The 22,786-nt window shown below is 39.6% G+C and overlaps 2 protein-coding genes across 7 annotated transcripts in view; both read left to right on the top strand.

Moving 5' to 3' along the window:
- The first annotated feature begins 485 nt into the window (after window positions 1-485).
- On the top strand, window positions 486-6,833 carry GPR88 (G protein-coupled receptor 88). Its single transcript, XM_039556158.1, has one exon. The coding sequence runs from the start codon at window positions 967-969 to the stop codon at window positions 2,035-2,037; it is 1,071 nt and encodes a 356-aa protein (XP_039412092.1). The 5' UTR covers window positions 486-966; the 3' UTR covers window positions 2,038-6,833.
- Window positions 2,327-22,786, top strand: part of VCAM1 (vascular cell adhesion molecule 1) — a 42,601-nt gene continuing 22,141 nt past the window's right edge. Inside the window, exons 1-3 of one of the 6 annotated variants that reach the window (XM_039556155.1) lie at window positions 2,327-2,412; window positions 2,949-13,498; window positions 13,952-14,058. The gene's annotated coding sequence lies outside the window, so the exon portion shown is untranslated. Of the gene's footprint in view, window positions 2,413-2,948; window positions 13,499-13,951; window positions 14,059-22,786 lie in introns of those variants that run through there. The other 5 variants (XM_010409212.4, XM_010409211.4, XM_010409203.4 and 2 more) reach the window with 5 other exon arrangements.

Here is a 22,786-nt window from a genome sequence, read left to right as displayed (position 1 = left end):
CACCAACACCAGTGTTCACCTCTGGCAGGTCGGCAATGCAGGATTTCCTGTGAGTTGAGACAGGCTGAGAGGTTTATGAAGAGATGTAAAATGTTCAGATCGAGAACCAGCTTCCTCAAATACGTACTGTCTTACAAGGATTGGTCTATTTATTGTGTTTGAAAATTTTCATTCAGAAAGGATATTGTTATTATAGACCAGTTCTAACTAAGATTGCAGAAGCATACTGAGCTTTCTCTTAACAAAAATAAGATCAGAAAAAAAACTGTTAAAAAGTGAGTATCCAGCAGAGGGATTTCTACAGTATATAGACTGTATTTCAGACAGAAGTGACTGACACTGGTTTAAAACCTTTCTTCAACTGAAAGTTGTGTAAGTGGGTTAGACCCAGAACACTGGTAAGGCAGGGAGAAAAGAGTCAGACTGTGTAGTTGGAGTATTTCTGGAGCGTGATAAGGTTTGGCTTTTTCTTTTTTTTTTCTTCTTGATTTAACAAGTTGAAAATCTGCTGAATAATTCATGAAGAGTGGAAGGGCTGAATCTTCCTGGAATGATATACAGTGTACGTACTGTGGCACAGGAGAAACTGCAAAGCTTTGTATCAGTTGCTGCCGTTTCTGCTGCGGATTGCAAGGTGCTGCTGCTTTTGCTGTTTTCACAGCTACAGAAACCTCAGTCGTGCTCTGGTCTGCCAACAGCCATTTGCCTCCCTATGGACCCACCTTCACCAGCTACAATCTGTAGAATCTCTTGCTGCATACCTGCCTTGGACACTGCTGTTCTTTGGATTGTTACTTGCAAACAGCATTTTCTGGACCTTGCAGCTTGTATGACTGAAACCTGCCTTAGAGTTCCTCAGCAGCACAGCCTCCCGTGTGCTTGGTGAGGACTCCTGCAGCAGAACTTCTGACCCAGACAAGGATGGGATTTACAGGGCAAAGTCAAAACTGAGCTGCATTCAGCGAGATGCCCAACGCCTCTTCCTGGAGTGCTAGCTCGCCTCTGCTGCTGCTCTGGGAGGACTCCTCCGGGACCCGCATCTTTCTGTCGCTGCTCTACGCAGTCTTAGCTATCTCAGGGACTTTATCCAATGTGATGGTCATCTATTTAGTCTTTTCCTTCAAGAAGCTGCAGACAACCAGCAATGCCTTCATCGTGAACGGCTGTGCGGCAGACCTGAGCGTGTGCGCCCTGTGGATGCCCCAGGAGGCCGTGCTGGGGCTGCTGCCCCCCAATTCCTCCTCCCTTCGCTCGGCGGAGTACCGGCTGCTCCGAGGGGGGCTCCTGGGCCTCGGCCTCACCGTCTCCCTGGCCTCGCACCTGCTGGTGGCTTTCAACAGGTACGTGCTCATCACCAAGCTGCCCAGCGTGTACCAGGCCCTCTACCAGCGGAGGCACACGGGCTGCATGATCGGGCTCTCCTGGGCCCTCGCCCTGCTCCCGGTCCCGCTGCTGCCCGGGCTCTGGACCCTGGGCTCTGCCCAGTCGGACGGCAGCTCTCGCTACACCGCCCTGCTCCTCGCCCTGGCCGTGCTGGGCCAGACTGCGCTGCTGCTCCACTGCTACCTCGGCATCGTGCGGCGGGTGCGGGGCAGCGCCAAGCGGGTCAGCGTCCTCAACTTCCACCTGCTGCACCAGCTGCCCTTCCCCGCCGCGCCGCCGCCGCCTCGCCGCGCCCAGCGCCGCCTCAGCAGCGTCTCCGTCCTGCTGCTCTGCTGCGTGTTCCTGCTGGGCACCCAGCCCCTGGTCTGGGTGAGCCTCCTGGGCTTCTTCCTGCGCCCGGCGCCGCCGGCGCTGCAGGCCGCCAGCTGGCTGCTGCTCTGCTCGCTCTCGGCCCTCAACCCGCTGCTCTACACGTGGCGCAGCGAGGAGTTCCGCCGCGCGGCCCGCTCCGTCCTGCCCCGCGGCGAGGGCCCGGCCGCCGCTCCGCGCCCCGCCGCCGCCGCCGCGGGCCCCGCCGCCGCCCCGCCCTGCCCGCAGCTGCCGCGGCGCCGGGGCACGGGGAGCAGCGCCAGCGCCGCGGCCGCGCCGCTCTGAGGGGCCGGGGCAGCGCCAAGGACCGCGGCGGCCGCGCGCGCGGGAACGGGCGCGGCCCCTGAGGCCGCTTCGCTATCTCCGCCGGCGGTCACCGCCCGCCGGGCAGCCGAGCGGCCTCGGCCTCCGCCCCGGTAGCGCTTCTTCCTCTGCACATTGTCCTGTTGCTCCTTTCTGACCCCATGCACTTCTTGCTCGCTCCCTCTTCCACCGCACAGCTGGGCAGCACCGGGTGCTTTCCCAAGGCACCGGGACGGACACTGGGGTGGGATCTCCCGCCCGCGCCCTCAGCCCCGCTCCCGGCACGGCTGCTGTCCACCCCCGGGAACCGGCCAGGACTCCAGCCAAAGCGGTGGATTTAGGAATCTGGGATAACCGGTAAATATGGCAACGCACGTAACTGTTGTTATGCTCTAAAGATTTCGGTATGAGACAGGCACATAGACAGCTCTTTTTGAGACGTACTGCAAGTTTGTTTTTATAAAATCGATGTAATTCTTTCAGCATTTAAAGTAGTTCTTTGAAGTGAGCTCCCTGAACACAAGGTTCATTTGTGAAGAACTGGCAGGTGTCTCATTACACACACACTCACACACAGACACCGGGAGCTGCTTCCTTTCCCCCAGCATACCTGATCTCTGTGCTCCATACAAGACCCTCCTTCAGCTTTCTCTGACAAACTTCAGGATGATGCTATCTATGGAAACTGTTAAAAACAAAAACATATGCAACTTTGTGGTGATCTGGTTTGGATATTTTGTTTTGAAAGCTCTTTAAGGCCTGTTTTAACAAAGGCCTCTGCCCATGGGTACTCAATAAAATACAATGCAATATGAAGACTGGTATTGTCCATCTAACCTTGTCACCTGTTCAGTTACCAGTTTGTTGTGCTTCTCTTAAATATATTATTGCAGAAGTATGATTTCACAGCCTCTGCCAGATACAAAATAACAGATTCTGTGCGGCATTTGGAAAGGAGACAACTCCTCGCACCAAAACTGCGGTGGTGAGTGCTGAAGGCCCATTCCTCTCAGGAATGGTCTTTAAATCCTTGTATTTCCTTCTCTTTTGCTTGACTTCCTCCTTCTTCTTTGACAACACGGTTGCTCTTGTTCTCATGGTGATGATACTTAGTGCTGTGTTTGCCTTTTGACACAAACGACTGGAAGAAGGTGGTTGTTTTCTGAATCCATGGGCATCTGCAAGCAGTATCACCTAAATTGTGCTGTCTTGAGAAGAATGGACTCATGGGAACATAGGAAACTTTGTCACAACAAGAGTTTGTTGCACTGGGTGACACAAACTTAGCAGCTCTCAGGAAGATATTTTAATGATGGGATAAGAACAAGGAAAAGACTTGTGTGATGGGTAATAACATAAAAGGCCCTTTGGCCATATTTTATGATGCCCTACACACTTTGCTCGCTTTACTTGATGGGGTTTGAGTTTCCACAGAAAATGCTTTAAGAGAAAGGGAATAATTTAATTTTTTCCCATGACTGGGACCTGTTAGGTATCTGTGATACAGTGATGTGTCTAAAAGCCCCATGCCAATACTGTTTCCCTCCATAAAAAAATCTCCATCATCACGGAAGAGATACTTATTAAGGTCAGGATTTGAAAAACACAAGGAACGAAGGCCTCAAAAGGATTTTTAATTGATATCCTGAAAATGTATGAACATCTTGAAAACAGCTTTAGCCACTTGCAAGGACCTGTGGAAAAGTAAGAGAAGTTTTGTAGAGCCTGAGGCTTACAGAAAACTTGTTCCTTCATCTTGGAGACAGTGTTCTGAGTGACAGCATCAGAATGATAGGGAGGGCCTGTAAGGAAATACTGAACATAGAAGATATGCAAGATTTATTTTATTAACACTGTGCACATATCGTGGAGAGTGAAGGAGCCACTATATCCTTGTTGTAATATCTCATCCTAATCGCAGTGGCTGTGCTTTAGCTTTCTTTGTGTAGCAAATGGAGAAGAAAAACTGTTTCAACCTCACCTATCCCAATATTGGAGAATATTCTGGTTCACTTCCAAAATAAAGCTCAACCAAGGGCCACCTGAGGGTAAGACCCTGTTCAACTATAAAATAATCCTTAGGCTGGAACCCACAGAAGAATGTATATTGCCACCTCCCACCATGGCTAGAAGAACTCAAGACACTTGGTAAAGTTCAATACTGGGCCCATAAGCAAAAAAAAACCCCCAAACTCTAAAATAAAACTTAGACAACTCCTCTCCCCTGTTTTTGGCTATGGAACACGTTAGTCTGGAATTAAAGCAATAACAGGTTTCAGAATTCAATGTCCAAACCATCAGATAACTGGAACTTCTGGGCTTCTTCCCTTGTAAAATAGCATGCAAGTTAAATCTGAAATGCCTGTATTTTATATAGACTACATTTTAAATGCAAACATGTATAAAAATGCTATGATGTACAAAACTCCAGACAGCTATCCTTATGCTATGCATCAATTCCAGAAAACAACTGGAAATCCCTTGGAAAGTTTGATGTAATTACATCTGACTGTAAATCTTTGACTGTTTCAATATACTCAGGTGACCTAAATAGCATTACGCAGAAAAAAAATTTATTTAAAGTAATTAAGAAAGAGTATTTGTCTCAAGATCAGTTTCTCTGAGAAATTACTGCTCTGAAAAGTCCTGTATGCCTTGTTCTACAGCCATAATCGTTGTATTTCCACATTGTAAATACTCCATGGTAAATTGCAATGGAAGCTTGGCTTGGCTTAAGTTCTCCTGGCTCTGTGGTACTGCTTCTTGGTTAAGAAAATGGATCTCATTCTCAGTTTTTGTCATTCTATGCTTTACTTTTACAGATGATTTATACGTGTCCTCTGCTAGTTTAATGGTGACTTTTTTTCGATGTGAATTTCTGTCATGCTCAAACAACTAATTTACAGACACAAGGGATATGTTGCCAATTGTCCTTTAAAATGTCTCAACCAAACAGTATTTCAAGAGGTGTAAGTGAAGATGATGGAAAATCCTGTCAGCAATTCTAATGAGGTTTTGTTGAACTGAGTTGCTCCTTTTCTCTGGTGTTGTGCCAAGCAAGTTGTCTGAGCATGGCCTAAAGCTGCCCTTCCTAGACTGGCTTGCATTGACATGTATTAGCTGGCTTCATGTGCATTAGATGGGAGGTGTGAGCTCATTAAAACGTTGAATTTATGTTGCAGTAGTGATACAGTAGTGCAGATCAGCCACATTGCTCATGTGCAATAGTTGCCTATTCCTTTGCTATTTTCTCAGGGCTTCTGGAAACAGGAGCATGTAGGAGATAGTAATAGGCTGGATGAATTGTGGCCAGTTGCACTGATGTGCTTGGAAAGTGCCATTTGGTGTATTATGGCCCAAATAAATCTGCCACTCAGTTTGTGGATTGCCCATGCAGAAATATATGGGAATCTGCTTTTTGAAAGTAAAATTGTGATGCCTCAAAATAACACCGTAAGGCATGGGTTATTTGTGAAAATTGCTTGTAGAGGGTGTTCCTGAAGTTATAGTTTGGATTCAATCTTTTGAAGTTACCCTTGATTTACAATAGTTATAAAAGGCCGTTATAAAGAGCGGCTTTGCAGAATTAGGTAGCTACAACAGTAGGAGTCTCCACCAAAACTGGGCAATCATTGCCCTCAATAAAGGTCTGTAAAAAAGTACAGGCAGCAAAGTGAAGCTGGGAAATCATGACAAGGGGAGACTTATTAGGACAGGGGCACTAATAGTTTGATCCTGAGAGACAACACAGAGAAAAATCTGGAAGCCAGAAGAGGCCTGGGATTATGATAAAATTACCCATCTCAGATTCTTTGATTCTTTATATGTGAGGAAATAGAATTCTATGCTTTTCTTAATAAATAAAAACATGCAATTGTATTCTCAATTTCTTCCTTTAACAAAGCATTCCATACACCAGCAAATTTTCTTTAAACTCTGAAATCAAAAAAGACTAAAGGTGTGAGTTGCGTCAGCATTCTTGTGGAGACTGCATTCAGCAGCAGTACTGGACTGACAAGCAGAGATAATATCTTAGCTAACCTCCAGATTCAGTCAGCCATAAGCACACTGTGAACCTTTTTTTTCTAACTACCAAGTTGATGCTATTTTTAAAAAAACCCACATACAGATTATTTTCAAATGAAGACATTTAAGTGTAGCATTTCATTAAAGAAAAAAGTGACAACATATACTTTAGCTTTCTATTTCATCTTAAATCACATAACTAGATTATTGCAATATTCTTTAAATTCAGAAGTCCCTTTCTCAAATGGCAGCGAAAATAGCTTTTCTCGTGACTGTTTAACTTCTAAGAAAGCTACTTTTTTTTTGCTCTTTTATGTCAATCCTTCCCATGCACTGTCATCATTTTACCAGGGTAATAGTCTATTTTCTTTCCTTCTCTTTCCCTTTCTTCAGTATCTTCTGTAATTTTCTTCACTAAGGGAAAAGTTCTTGATTCTGCTGATCAGGGCACAACTGCTTGAGCAGTGTAAGTTTTGGGAGACAATTGTAAACTAAGACTAAAGAAATGATGGACAAATCCCACATACATAAATTTCTGTTTAAAGAATGAGTAAGTATTGAAGTTGGGCTTTTCCTGTGTAGGGCAGTGGAGAAATTCTGTGTCTATATTTACAGATACTTGCATTTGAGTAAGGCTGTGTAAAAAAAAAGGTAATATGAAAAAAAATCCAAAAATGGGTTGAAGGCTGGAGAAAAAAACCTTTGTGGTTTAAGAGTTCAATATTAGTAACTTAGCAAAAGTGACATCATTACAGAATATGCACCTTTATGCAGGTATTCAATCTATTACCATACATGGTGATCTAACAATCTCTTCTGGTGTGGAAAACGTGACTTTACAGGAAAATAGCTCTGCTTTAAGAGTGTGGGCCACCTTGTCTGTTTATTGTCAAGGAGTTCAATATGATAAGGGTCCCTTTGGAGCCTGCCCTACAAAAAGTCTGGGTGGATATTAATGAAACTAAAGAGCTGGAAACAATCCCGAGAAAAAGCCACTTGTGGCTGCCTTCTTGCCTGTAGCTTTGTGGGTTTCTGAAGAGGCATAATAACCACTCCAGGAAGGTTGTCTGTTTGGTGTTTAGGGAAAACTAGGTTGTCTAACCTGCAACCCCAAACATCAAACTTGTTATGAGTTTAAAGCCAAGCTTTTGAGAGTTGTTCAGAAGGAAAGCAAACTGCCAGTTGGAAGGGGAGCTCAAGCCAATCAAGGGAGCTGTGTAGCACCACAGATTTCACCAGGCTGAACTTACCCTCTTGTAAGACAATGGGTTGAAATAACGAATAATAAAAATGTGCCTCTGCCAAAATTTTTCATCATTCTTTAAATGTCTTTTTTTTCTGTACTTCTGTGAGATCCACCCCTGCTTCCAAAGTTTTTCTGCTGCTGTAGAATTGACAGCTGATGAAAACCATAATTAGTATTAATTACTAAAGAAGCGCAAAGGAAGGAAGAATAAGTCTCATCCTTATTGGACGGAATCACCTCTGGTGGTTCAACAACCTAGGCACACAGAACAGGAACAGAGCACCTGTTATTGAAAAGCTCCCCTTAAGACCAAAGATGCCTTGTGTTCAGGCTGTCTTCACCTGCTGTGTGAGAGTCTCAGGGAAGAATTAAAAGCACAGCTATGCTTCAGGTGAGAGCTGCATCCCCCCTGATCTGTTCTGAAGTTGATGATGTGATGGAGGTGTAATGTCAGTTGCAAAGCAACAAAGTGAGCATTAGCAACAGAAGAAAACTGTGAAAGGGAGAGCTTGAGAGACAAAAATGATGAATTGAAAAATAGTCGGTTTTGTAAAACATTTTGCAAACTTTGCTTCATGCTTGTTCCATATCCTCTGTTTTCTTCTGACCCCTTTGTCTGCCTTGCCTCTGTGTACCATAGTGCTGAGATAGCCAGTTCCTCAGCCTAGAACCTCTGACCCTGACTTTGATGTCATTTCATTAAACACTGTTTCTATGATTCTCTATAAACTTTGCATCTTCCATTCTAAGGTTCAGTGAAATGGCTGTAGCAGTGTTGTCGCTGTGGAGACAGGAGCACCAAGGTTTGAACAGAGTTAGTAACCAGGAATGTTGTGAAGATATGTGAGTAGTACTTCTTCATATCTATGTTTGAGTATTACTCCTTTGTGTTCTGTTGCATTTCACCCATGGCCATCTACACATACTGGAATAGCTTCATTGCAGGAGTGTCCTTTTCCATAAAAATATCTCTTTCAATTAATCCTTTTTTATAAAGGTAGTGATAAAATCTTGCAGGATTTGAAATGTTCAGCCATATTAGCTCCTTCAGTGAACATAATTGTCCCTCTTTCATTCAACCGAGCATCTCCCCTTGCTCTAGATTCGTTTTTCTCAGTTTATGGCATTATTTCTCTCAGACAGATTAAATGAAAGAGTTGGTAGGTTGCAATATGGAAAGAAAAAAAGCCAGTCTCACTACTGCTTCTATTTGGTTTCAAGCAAAGACATTTTTTATACCTTTCACTGTGGCTACTAGTTTTTTTTTCATATGCTAATTAAATCAAGGCAGTAGAACTATATTGTATTAAAAATAGAGATAAATAGGAACACAAAAATTATGCATTGTATATAAAGAGTAAATATAAGCTCTCTGATTTCCCAGCAAATATCTTGCTTGGCTCTTTGTTGTTTATTGTTAACTGTTATGTACATATGAACAGGACTAGAAAAGTCATGCAAATTTAACGAATGATGGCTCTGAGCTGAATTAAAGGCATGAATTAATTTTCTTTTATCTCATGCATCATTAAATATTGCTGTCTACTGATTATCTATATAATACCTGTCACCTGATAGCAACCACGGTCGTTATGGTAATGTCAAGATTATAATTATAGTCCCTTCTGCAATGTAGTCATACTATGCTAAAAAAATCCTTGAAATGATAGTGTCCCATGCTTGATATCAGCCCAAATACAAATACATTTTGAGATTGTTGAGGGGAAGATATTTTGTTACTAAGTTATTAACATTCAAGAAGAATTATGTACTGACATGTACATACATGTGTATGTAATTATGTAATATGTAGCCTTTTGAACTATGGCTTTATTTCATTTGAGATAGACAAAACTTGTCAGAACTTCATGTCCCTTGACAAGCATCCCTTTGGCTGAGTTTGGGAATTTAAGAATATTTCAAAAATGAAGTTATTGCTCAGAGAAATCATGTGAAAATTTGTTTGGCAGCATATATCAGAGTGGTAGATGAGCCCATACCCTTTTGCAGTAGAGCACATGATGCACTGGGTGTTCTGGCTGCTCCTTCCAAGGTCTCTGTCATGGCAGAAGCTGGTGACCCCCAAAGCCCAGAAGCTGATCTGGAGATCAGGACTCCTGGGAGACACATGTTTACAAGACTGCAAGTTGTGGGTGGCAGAGAGAGTGTGGCTTTCCAGAGGATAAAATAGGTCTGATTTCTGTAGAATGTATGGCAGAAGTCTGAGAAAAAAATCTAAGTCATTATCTGGTATCTTCTTCAGATTTTATTAATACAGTTGGCCTATTTTCTTTTAGATTCCAGAGACAATTTTCATTTAATTATAAAGAAAAAATATTGTCTGATAAGTGTACAAATGTATAAAACAGTCTCTTCTCAAATGTAAAAATGTTCCAGGAAAAGCATATTGAGGAATCTGTGTGAATTCAACTTTTGGAGCAAATAATTCAGAATAAAAACCCACTACACATAAAACTAAGAGCATTCTAACCATTATCTCCTCTAGTAACATCTAACACTATAAATATTATGTTAACCTAATGAATAAAATAGCTGATTATATGTTATTCTTATCTATAATTTGAAAGTAATTGTGATCAACTTAACCAGGGTAGAATGGCCCATACAAGTTTATATCTGTAAATGAGATACCAGTAGAAATACTGAAGTGTTCTTTTGTTTCTTATTCTCATCATTTACACAGTACTATATTGAAATACTGTTTTCTATTAATTGATTTTGGGAACAAAGTTGGTGACTTGTTTCATGTGTATTTGGTAACATTTTGACATCAGTATTTGGTTTCAAGCAGAATTGTACAAAGTTGTTTATGCGCCAGCCATTCTTAGGCTGGCACAGGTACCTGTTAAATAAATACTTTTATTCAGATAATCTATGGACAAGCTCTTGCCAAGAGTGTCCATGAAAAAATTCAGTGATGCCAAGGTTGTCTGTAGCTGTTAACCAAGGGTGTCTGGTGCTGGTGGATGCTGTCACAGTGCAGACCGCTGTGTCTGTCAGCTCTTTAGGAACAAGAAGGCTGCTCAGCTGCAGCTGCTCTCTTACAGGGGCCACCCAGTGATCTGAGTTGTTCTCCCTCATACAAGCCCATTGCAAAAGGCCACAACTACTGCTTCTCTCTAAAAGCTGCACATTTATGCCACCTTTACACTTTCAGTAATTTATCCTCATCTTCTTATCTTTATCATTCAGATTTATCCTCATCTCTTCACAGACTCAAGGAATAAGACCAGTGGAATCTCAATTAATTTGTTAATTATTTAGGTATTAAGGACTTAATATACCCTGATCATTTAAGAAGTTTGGTTGATTAGTAGGATTTCATGAAAAATCTTTATCTTGATATTCATTCTGAAGTAAATGTTTGAAGATTCAGCTGTTTTCCTATTTGGCATTAACAGCATTAACTACTTGGCACTCCAGTAGTAAGAAGTTCCTGTATGGTGCCAGTGGAGGAACAAACCATGCTCATGGGACAGAGCAGGAAATACCTATCCCTCCTGGTAGTGACGAGCACAGCAGTGAATTAGAAAGAAAGACTAAGCAAACTAGATTGAATCTTGTGAGTCCTGGCTCACCAGAAGCTGCCAAAGACGTGAGTCAGACCCAGACCTAGAAGAGACTTTATCTGTTCTACTACTGCAGCTCTTGTTCTGAAGTCATACCCTCATTAAAGGGACTGGATTTGTGGTATGCTTACATATAGTTAGGTCCTGCATATATTGCAAAGACAAATGAAAACCAGGCATCTTTGAGTGGATCTCAGATTCCATGTGTATACAAGGAAGTCCATTACCCTCCCCCCACATCAGGTGAGGGGAAAGTTACTTTCTCTAGCATTTTTCCTTTCTAGGCACCTCCAGGAATTTTCCAAGTCTCTTCAAATTTTATTCATTTGAAAGCAGAGATTTTTCTGTAAGAGACAAATGCCTTCAGCAATGTGAGAGGATTTAGTCATGCTGTCCTTGCTGTCCTGTGAAGTGTGTATTAGTATTGGTATGGTGCCAGAGCTTTTCCAAAGGCATTGGTAGCTTGCCTAGACCATCAGTAAGGATCTTTATTTTCCCATTTTGAAGGGGAGCAAAAAGACCTATTCTAAAGGAAAATACATGCTTTTGTCTCACATTTGTATTATCAAAGAGGGGTTTATTGTCAGGCTCCCCTAATTCAGCTGTATGTCTAGATAAATAGTCAAATAACTTGACAGCTCTATTAGTGGTTGTTCCCTGGCCCTACTTTTGCTACATCACTCAACTGTGTCCACACATGGAATTACTGAGGTCAGGAGAAGAGAAGCTAGATGGCACTATGGTCCAAAGGGATCATGTGCTGCCGGTGAACAGGGTGAAGTTGTGCAAGTTATCTGCTCTAAAAAGCCTCTAGAATTCCATAAACATCAGCAAAACCAGGATCATAATTTTTGGAGTGGAATTAGGGAGAGAAGAGGCTGATACAATTAGTTACCTTTTGGATTTTATAATACAAACAGACTTAAGCATGTAGACATGAAAAAGAATGCAGATGTAAAATGGTTTTAAGATTGCCTACACAGAAAAAGCTGTGAGAAATAGTTTATGCATCATTGCCTCAACATAACTTAAACATATTTGTGATTTTTAAACATATGCTCAGCTATTTCTGTTTATATATGTTATTATTTATGGAAGTAGATAAGCTATGTACCACATGTGTGCAATTACAGGAAATCAACACGCTCATCTGATTTGGTCCAGCAAACTAAAGAGGAAAAATAATCCACCCTGAAGCCCTCATTAAACCTTCCTTTAATGACTTTAAGGATAGAGCTAAAGGGACCTACACTGCCAAAGTATACATTTTGTTCAAGCAAATGTCTAGTGTAGTTATTGTAAGACATTCACTAAGTTGTCTGTATATACATATATTTTCACTATGACATGTCAATTTCCCTAATCTCTACTTTTTACTGTTTTTTAGTTAACAAATATATGTAATTAATCCATTTGTATTTTTATCAGAAATGAAAGTCAGACAAGAATATATAAATACAGTTTTTATCAAAATTATAAGGCAAACCAAAGTCTTTACCTAACCAGTAATTACTATTTAAGAGCACAAGTAGGCAGTTTAAGCTTAAGAACTACTTAGAAAAATGTCAAAGTTATTAAAACACAAAACAAATAAAAACATCTGGAATCTTTGAAAGTCTGCAGAGGTAGGCAGTTTAAGCTTAAGAATTCCTTAAGACGATGTAGAAGTTGTTAAAACATAAAACAAATAAACAAAAACATCTGTGAGCATTGGAAGTCTGGGGAGGTCTTATTTTGTACTTACTTTAAAGTCTCAATATTTGAAAGTAAATAGACCCCAGTCAGACAAACAACTTTCCATCTGTAGTAAAGCCAGCCTCTCGGCTTTTTCGTTTGTATCATTTGCTTATGCAGTGAAGGGTCTGCACTGCAGCATGCCATGTTTGAACCAAGGTCTTTTGCTAAAGGAAGAGTCCTTTTTTCTTTTTTTGGGAGTTCAATAGTTGTTGTTTTGGAGGTGAGGTATTGCTGTACAAGTTACACAAGTGTGCATCTGTCACAAAAGAGATGCAAAAAATAACAGATTTAGTAGGATTTTATGGCAGAAGGTAACCAAAAAATACCATACTGTTTTTTCAGAGTTCAGTATGTCGTTAATGTGACAGTAAGAGCTATGGATGAGCATGTAACTACTTTGAAAATGCTAGGAAATCTTCAAGGTTAGTAGTTGCAAGGAAGACACTTGCAGAACTTCTGCAAATCCTGCAAAAAAGGATGAGCAAGATGACTTCAAACGCTTAATGTAATTACAGAATTTTAATGCTTACACATTTGCAAGACAGCATATGAAAGTCACTGAAGCAAATTCATAGAACTGCAATCCTACAAGGACAGTGTTCAGGAACAAGCAGGAAAACAAATAGAGGAGTTGGAACAAAGAGGAGAAAATGGGATCGGAAGGAATGGGAGAGAGAGCAAGACACCTCTTTGGAAGTGAAAATGAGATAATGGACATAGTCAACACTGTCAAGAAAACAGGAAGTTTATCAAAGCTTCAGGAGAGGCTAGAAGAGAAGGAATCGTCTGTGGACAGGAGGTGCAGTGGAGGAAGTTCAAAAGTTTGTAAAAAGTGTGCAGAGAGGTAGGTGCATACTAATTTGGGCAGTGGGATTGCAGATTTGAAGAACCTAGTAGAAGGCTATTAAAACAACCAGTAGTAGCAGCAAACATATCCTTTAGGTTAGCAAAGAGCAAAAAAATCAGTTACTTTTAACATGGCAGTCTGTTTAAAAATAATTTAATAAAAGAAATTAATTTCACAGCAATTTTTTTTTTACATCTTCCTCGCATTTCAAGATACACTGAATTTGCCAGCTCCTGCTTTATTGTGTATATGGTGATTCAAGAGTCCTTCTTAACTCCTGTGCTTAGTATCAGTATTCTAGAAGGACATTCTTCAAGTTTAAATGGGAAAAACCATGCTTTCCAAGAAATGGAAACCGTGATAGGCCCCCATCACAAAAATGGTGGAGGCATTTAGGAATAAGATTCAGAAGAAATTATAACCAATTACTAAATCTTTCTCTTCTATCAGCAACATGTGAAAAACTATAGCTCCTGTTAACACCTTTTAGAAAGAACCCCTGGTGCTGATCTGCGCATTTGCATGGAATACAGAGATGCCACAGATTACCCAGGAAGGTGAGCATCATCCAGGTAGTACTACCTTTTTTCTAACTTATATTAAGACATGGCAGATCATGAGCCTCGTCCTTAGTTAACCATGGATTCCTGCTGCCTTATTTAAAACCAGCCTTAATTTTTAAATTTCTTTTATTATTTTATTTCTTTGGGAGTCACACATTTTTCCCTTAGTGGGGACTTTACCATGCAGTTTGCCACTTGGTTCTGGACTTCGGAGAACTGACTGCAGGTTTCAGCCTTCAAAACCCTAAGAAATACTTTAGGGCTGATACAGTATTTGTACAGCTGGGAGTGTTGCTTTGTGCTGCTTCAGCAACAAGGAGGAGGACTGTCTGACCTGACAATATTTCTGTGCTTTTCTTTTTTTTTCTTTTTGCCATTCAAGTGCTGTCCCCCTAGAATTCAAGGAAACTCATATTTTGTTTTTTCTGATGATGTGTCAAATCCTTTTAGAGTAGTGTGGATGTTGGCTGAACCTTCTGCAGGTTTAGTCTATAGTGGCTAAACTGAATGGAAGCCAAAAAGCTCTCTAATGTCTCTTATAAGTCAAGGGTCATGTTGTATACGGAGCAAAATGCATGTATAGTGACAGGAAGCAGAGTTTTCCCTATGTTTTAAATAAACAATAGCAAGTCCAAATTCTAGTTATTGGTGATAGGAAGATCTTTTTGTTCTGTGAGATTTCTGTTTCCTGTGACACTCTATAAGGTACATCTCCTTCATGTTTGCTGGCATTATTTGTGTTTTCTAAATGTATGATGCAGCACATTCTTAAAAATAACTGTCAACTTTGTATTTGTTTTCAAGAAAGTGCTGATACTAAATAAAGTACTAATTTTGGATTGCAGCAACAGCCATAAAATAGGCACACTCAGCAAGAAATCTAACATGACTGTGTTTTGGATTTAGTGTAATAGGTGAACTGAAGAAAGCATAATAAATTTAATGTACTTTAAATCTGTGAATATGTTTAAAAATAAGGTCTAAAAAATAATGTATTTTTAAGCTGCTTATCACACATTGAAACTGGTTATTTTACTTCACTAACCCTGGATGAACTTATTCACTAGATGGTTCATCAAAACAGTGCATTATAAGGGCTATATATTTAAAAAATACTAAAAGTATCAGGATAGTTAAATTTTGACTGGTGACTGTTCACAGAAAGTCCAAGCAGGGCCTATGAAATACGCCTAGGGCCTTGTGAGTGTTCTAGCAGTACAGAAAAACATTAAAACTTCTTAAAGTTGTTAATTTCTCTGAATAAATCAACAGTTATTTATTACAATGAAGATTGTTTCTTGGAAATACCAGGAGTGCTTTAGAAATACACAACATTCTAATGGGGTGTTGAATAGGTTCATTGACATGGCATTTTGCGACGTCCTGATTTGAAGAGCAGATCAGAATTTCAGATGATGATTATAAATACATTTATACTGCAATAGTCACTTGAAAATGACTCTTCTTATCAGTTTCTGATGAATTAATTTGTTTAACATCCTTGGAAGGTGCCAAATTAATTATGTTTGTTTATTTCAATCATCTGTGAATGTTTGCTGCCATATTCCATTGCAAATTACATAACAAATTCCCAACGCTGGCTCAGTGTTTCCAGAGACACCCTAGGTTAGTTGCCCTAATTCAGGTACAGTGTGTCTTCCAGGCTGCCTGCTGAAGAAGGCAGGCTGGAGGACAGAGTAGGAGCTGAGGCCAAATGTGCATTTTTCTGCTTGCTTCAGTTTAGGATTAAAACCCAGGCCTGCTACTGCATTTGCAGTTAAGGGACAGCTTGTGGAAAGACACATCCTCCTTTTCAGCTTCTGTTGCAATTGGTAATTTTGCTGTCATAGTTTATGTGCAAGTGACCCGTGTCTGCCTGCCCAAGGACTAAATGCAGCTTTCCCAGTGTTCCTAACCCATGAGCTGCCTTCCCAGGAGCTGAAGCCTTCCTTCCAGGACCCATGGTGTGGGGGAACGATAGAGATTCCCGCTTGCCCCTCACTCTTTTTTTGCTTTTCTTCTCTCTCTGTTTTCTCTCTGAGTGTAAACTTTGACCAGTACTGCAGTTCTAAGCTGCAGTATTTCTATTATGAGCAGGAATGTCTAAAAGCAACTTAACTCCAGCACAGCTGAGGACTAAAGAAAAAGCTGAGAACGTTCAAAACCAGTGCAACAAGCCAGAGTAAGGAGCCAAGCCTCCCTGTGCCTGGTCTGTCTGCAGCATTTGCTTGAAGCAGGAGTTAATTTGACCCGCACATTCCTTTTCTTTTTCTTTCAGTTCTAGTCTTGTCTTGCGAAATACAAGAGCTATTCCAACTTAAGTTAAGGAAGGGACCAATATCTAACAGAGATTAAGTTTTTACTGAGAAAGAATAGTTATAAGCAGGAGATTTTGGAACCATACAGGCCTCTATAGATCTTCACAAAATATCCAGAATGCAAGAAGGTTTTTCCATATTCCTAAACATTCAACTCCATCCATGACTATGATATTAATATTATATAAAATATTTTGAAGTAATAATGGATGAGAGGGGGATTTCCATTTCCTCTCTTTTACAAGGGTATTTCCACAGCTTTAAAACCCTCATTAAACAGTGTTTACTTTATTACATAGGTACAAAACATGTTCAGAGCTATTAAGATGTAGAAAAAGTTTGTTAGAGATTTTTTACACAAAGCCTGTGAGCCTCTGAGTTCATTGCTGAATGCTCTACCAGCTAAAGGGGTGGTTTCTTGCATTTTTATACCTCCATTTACAATTCTTATTTAATGATAGTAAGGATTCTTCTAGCAAAACATTTAAGCCTATATGAGGCTTGTATCACATAGTTAACTGGAACTAGTACACCGTATTTATGTTATGTAAATATTTCAGTATTTTATACAACTAATAATCAGAAATACTTTCCTGTGAAGTAACATCTAGTTATTTTTTTCAGTTTTGGGATTGTGCAACATGCCAAGAGCCTACACTGAACTTAGTATGATGAGTATTTTTTTAATCCTATCTTCTTTTGTTTCATTTCACAAATACCACATTTTATCCATTTTTTTCTTTTTTCTTTTTTCTTTATTCTCTTGGAGAAGTTTCAGTTTCGATATCTCAGAAATGTTTCCATGTTTCCAAGTAGTGGGGGCATTTCTAGCAAGATAACTGAAGGAAAGAATAGCAGGAAATCTTAATTAATTGTACTGATTTTGTACAAATGAAGTAACCGAGGGACAGAGCAGGAACTAGGTGGGAAAAGAAAATAGTTTGAGCACACAATACCAAGAAATAACATAGGACCAGATTTGGGAAGTATTTGGAAGCAAGGACTTTGAGAATTTAGCTAGTATTGGACATGCAAAGAGGTTAAATGTCTGCAAATACACCTGCTATAAAATATCTTACAGTTCTGCTAGTTTTAACTATCAGGGCAACTGCAGTCTCCGTTCCGTAGTGCCTTGAGCCATTAATGGCTTGTGAAAAAGCAGTCATCTGAGTGATCTTGCTAACTCTTTCCAGGTGCCAGTGAAGAAATATTTACAAAGGAGTAAGAGAGGTATTTGTCATACTGAATGAGAGACTGGCTGTAATTCAAAGTGTAAGAAACTGACTTTTAGAAAGGCATATTGGAAAGGAAATGAGAACATTTAGTGTGTGATTTTGAGATGACTGGAAAAAGTCCCAAGAGCAATTATGGTGATAGGAAATGTGAGACCTGTCAGAGTAGAAGAGAGTCTTTTAAAAAAGTAGAAGCAGTTTTGAAGTTACCCTCTGATTACCTGGGAAGAGAAAATAAATATACAAAGGAAAACTGGGTATACTGAAACCAGTGTATAAAGGTGCAGGTGCTTTCATAATTAAGGAGAAAGATAGTCAAACTGAACTACTGAAAATAAGATGAAAAACTAATTACCAGAAAGAAGAGTTTCAAAATAACTCTTAATTTACTGATAACTGAAAGAAACAGAAAGAGGAGAGTGCAGGTACTTAAGAGATGCTACTGCAAGAAAGGTTCAGAAGTTTTATATACCTGCTGTGACTTTAAATGCTAGTACTTGGAACTGTTCTACCACAGAGAATAGCCAGTGTTTGGTATTGTACAGCCTTGTAAAAACAGAATGTCAGAACAAGTTACCTTATTCAGCAGATTGCCTTCATCGTTCTAGGTTATTGTTGTCTGTATGGACAAAAGTGCCCAAGAGTTGCAAGGAACCAGAGGATGCTGGGCCTACAATAATCAAGAAGGAAGTATAGACATGTGATAGTGAAGGAGGAAATATTTTAAGTTCCTTTGAGTCTGAGAACAATTTTGTCTATCTGGAGATCTAAATGCTTGTGTGAGCACTGTGCAGATACTTTTCAAGCAGTAGCATGTAAATTTTTCCAGTGCTTTGCACAGTGGGGCTTCCCCAATTTTGACCTCACCAAAATAACTTGGAGCATTTGCCATTGCAGTACTGCAAAACTTGGCAGAGAGAGAGCTTCCCAAAGGTGCATTTCTCTTTGTAGCTATCTTCTCATAAGAGACAGAGTTTTTACATGTTTGTGCTCATTAGATATGTATACTTTGACTTCCTGTTCTCCACTGCATCAGTGGAGACCATTGCCATACTTGGAAGGCATTTGCACAACTACAGACTGTCCAAAAGGAAGAGAACAAAAGGAAATCATTGTGCATAAAGTTGTGCATGTTGTGAACATGTTATAAGGCAGATTCTTAATTTTGCCATTCTATAATGTACCCTATTGTGCATGGGACATCTAGCTGGCAATGACTGGTACCACAACTAGTTGCAGCAGAAGATTCTAACGTGAGCAAAGTTTTGTCTCATAGCATAGGCCCATCTGAGTTTGGAAATGGAAATAATAGTAATGACAGAATCTTTAATGTTGGAAAGTACCTCCAAGATTAAATGTAACCGTTGAATATTCTGAAGATTTTAAAACCTCCAGAGCATATGCTTTTGTATGTTTATTGTAATCTTTTTATGGTAACAAATATAAAGTTGTCTGATATTAAACAGGCTCAATTTTGGTACTTTTTTCTGTTGTAATTCTGTACTCCAAGTGTTATGCCACACAAAATCCCCACAGTTAGGAATCACTGTTGAGTCTAAATTCTGCATGAGGTTTTTCTCTCCATAGTCTAATTGTTGTTCTTTGCTTGATAAGCCGTCTGGATAGATTTTTAATGGTTAACTTTAAGACTTTCTTGTGGGAACCCAGAGGAGCCTGTGCTGTGGAGGGGCTCACAGCAGACATTGCTGGCTGCTGGGTTCAGGCACTTGGGTTCTCCACAAGTGCTGGGTTGTTATCTGTGAGTCACTCCTCATCCAAGCTTCACTGATCTCAGATTTCTTGTGTTTTATAAGATGGCCTGTCACAGAACAGTTCTTTATCAGGCCAATTTCTATAAATGAAGTTCTTTCCTCCTGTAACTCAAGGACTCCACAGGTGTGCTGCTCCAGGGACTAAAATCGCAGTTTCTGCTCGGAGGTGTCTGGAATTTAGGTTCACTTAGTATAGCAAAACATACCAAGGAAAATTGCTGTGAGGATCTGGGTCTTGCTTGGTGTTCTTCCCTTGTAGAAGTGGTTGTAGATGGAGGAAATGGGACAAAATGGGTGTTACTTCTCATATAAAAACTGTTTAGAAGCTGGATATGGCCTAAAGCTGTTTTTTTCTATTGCTCTGTTATTATATCTTCTCTTTTTAGTCTGTAATCTCAAAGCATTTCCTCATAATCATGAGGATATTACGGCAATTCCTATTAATAACAGGATTTAAAAACTTTCCCCTCCCTTGCAGCTTATTCAAAGGATGATAGATGTACTGAGCTGGACACACGTGCTTATATTGTACCTAGGCCAACATACTTGATGTAGATCACTAAAACATGAAAGACAGATGCCACTGATTAATTTATTGGTGTTTTCTACCCACTTCTCTGGAGCACCTCAACTCTATTAACTTTGATTACCTAAGTTAAGCACCTGAATTTTCAAGTAATAAACATTCCTTACTACTGTAATTAGGCAAATGGCAGTGTTCAGTAACTTTAATTGTGGCTAAATGAGACAAAGTTTGGGTACAAAGGGTCTCCTTTTTAGTCCAACCCCTCACTCATTACCACAATCAATTTATCTCTTCTAGTAAAGAAATGGAAGGCTTCCTGGGGGAAAAAAATATATCTGGGAACATACAAACATACAAGTTTTAATTATCTTCTTTCCCATTTTATAGCATGTGGATTTGCAACCATAATAGCAATTTAAAATAAAACATCTCATTGCAGAAATTCCTTCATAGCATGTCATACTGACAGAGACCATGGGAATGCAGCTGCAGGAGACCATCTGTCCTGTTAAGCTACAATGTAGGTGCATTTAGGACTATCCTGAGCACATGCAAGCAAGAGCTGAGACAGGTTTATTTGCTCTGAAGGGATGATGGTGTGTGTGTGTGTATGGTCTGGTCATACACCATACTTGGATAGTACCTCCATTTGAAATAACTGAAGCTTTTGATTAAAAAAAAAATTAAAACAGTAAAAATTTGCGGAGTTGTGAGCATTTTAAGGAACATTTTAAAATAAGTAATGTGAACAACTATATGTTTTTGGATGCAGGATATTAAAAATTATTTTGTAAGAGTAGCATTTATACCATGACATCTACTGGGGACTTTGCAATGACCAGTCTGTTTTACACAAAATTTTGTAAAATACTGGTGATGTAGTTTTAAACTCCGTCATGGCTGAATGAGCAAGAACTGTAAAACACATTTTCTGCTGTATTTGTAAAATATGAATCTACACAGGCATTCATATGTGTAGGAAATGATCATGCTTCAAAGCTTACCAGATTGAAAAAAAAATTTTAAATATCAAAAGGAATGTCGACTATTTTCTGATTTTACCTAGGAAGTTATTCTCTAGTGATTTTTAAGGATGTGAGTAGTATGGAAAATTTACACAATCAAGTGGAGTTAGGAGTGCAGACATTTTCAAAATAATCTTAATTGCCTGGAGATATCTCGAAGCCAAAAAGCCTTTATAGGAAAAATACAGTAATTCCCATCAATGTGCTTTAACTCATGAACTGTAAAGACAAAGAGTGAGGACTGGGAGGCTTTGTATTTTCTGATCAATTTTTTCCTTTCTTTGAGGAGGGGTAGAGCTTTTATGAAAGTCTGAAAATAAGATCAGTGCAGTAAAGCAGGAGTACAGGTCTAAGTGGATTCCATGCTGTTGCAGCCTGGACTTTGAAAATTACTGCTTGAGATGTCAGGAAAAAAATAGTACACTAAGCAAATTAAGAGATTCTAGGAAAATGCTGTTTTACATCTTTATCTAGAGAATTCGTATTTTACAAGAAAAAAAAGTCTGAGGTAATCTGAAAGTCTCCTAAGATCTTGGACATAAGTTGGAAGGGCAGTACTTCCTAAGCATCTACTATCCAGGCTTCTTACAAGCCTGATTCATTCTCTTTTTATCAAATAGAGAAAATGGGCTAGAACAGAGATATGCCTTGGAAGGGACCCTGAGATGGATTTTGTTTAATCAAGTGATGTCAATACAGATTTGACTATGTAATTTTTTTTTTGTTTCTACATATAGCTATTGATGTGGGAGTTTCTAAGAAAGTGTTTTGATCAATAGTCATCTTCACTAGAACAAGTTTGGAAGTACAAAGCACTTCCATTTTATTAACAGTATTTGATCCGTGACTAATTGCCTTTATCCTGTGAAGCTGTGTTTCTGTAAATGTATCTTTATGGTTTTAATGAGTGTTTTTAAAGTCTAAAACTAACCGTATAGCTGTATGAACAAGCTCTTCAAGAACTAGAAGATGAGTTTAGTTCAGTGCTTCAATTTTCCTATTTTTTGTGTGTATTTCTAAGACTTTTAATTATTCCTGTAGGATCTCAGAAACATGAGGTATCCCACAGTGAAAATGAGAAGACTGGTTTCTTAACTCAAGCTCACACCAGATTCTAGTTTGGCACATAACAGTGGTTAGTTTGAATAGATTTCACAGCTGTACGAACGCTTAATTTCAGTGACAGATTTACAAACAGGATGTAGGGGCTGTAATGAATGAGCTGCATTAAAGTAATCTTTTAGCATTTAGCATCAGTAGCTGAGGTTTTGAAAAACAGGAAACAGTTTCAGGGTGGAGACTTCAGAAGCACCTAATGTTCTTTAATATAATTGTGTGAATGCCTGTGTTTCTGTAACTATAGGTTTCTATAACATAGTTGGGGTTTATTATTTCGAATGGAAGACCCTACCTCCCTTTTCTCCCTAAAAGGTTGCATATAAAAAAATGTAGAGGGAAACTTCCAGTGACCTATTGCATTGTATTGTTTTTTTCCTAGCAAAGGTTGCTTTTCTCGGCAGTCATTCATAATTTTGAAGTCCTTCCAAAGGAAGACAAAGCTCTTTGAATTGGTCCAAAAGAACCAAAATTCAATGGCTAGTGCTAATTCTTGCCAATAATTTTCTGAAGTTACTGCAAATAAAGAACTCGCAAAACCTGATTGGTGGCGTGATTTACAGGGCCCGCATACAGACTCATGGATTTTTTGTATGGCCAAACCATTCTGGTCACACATTTCTCCACAGGGAAACAAATAAGAAATTTTAGTGCCTCTCAACTGCCTTAATCTTTTTTTCCCAAATTAATACATTAATACTATCTCTATTATTATTATTATATTATCTCTGAT

Source organism: Corvus cornix, chromosome 8 (assembly GCF_000738735.6).
Source record: "Corvus cornix cornix isolate S_Up_H32 chromosome 8, ASM73873v5, whole genome shotgun sequence".
Classification (NCBI taxonomy): Eukaryota; Metazoa; Chordata; class Aves; order Passeriformes; family Corvidae; genus Corvus; species Corvus cornix.
This window is presented reverse-complemented; position numbering and strand designations above follow the sequence as displayed.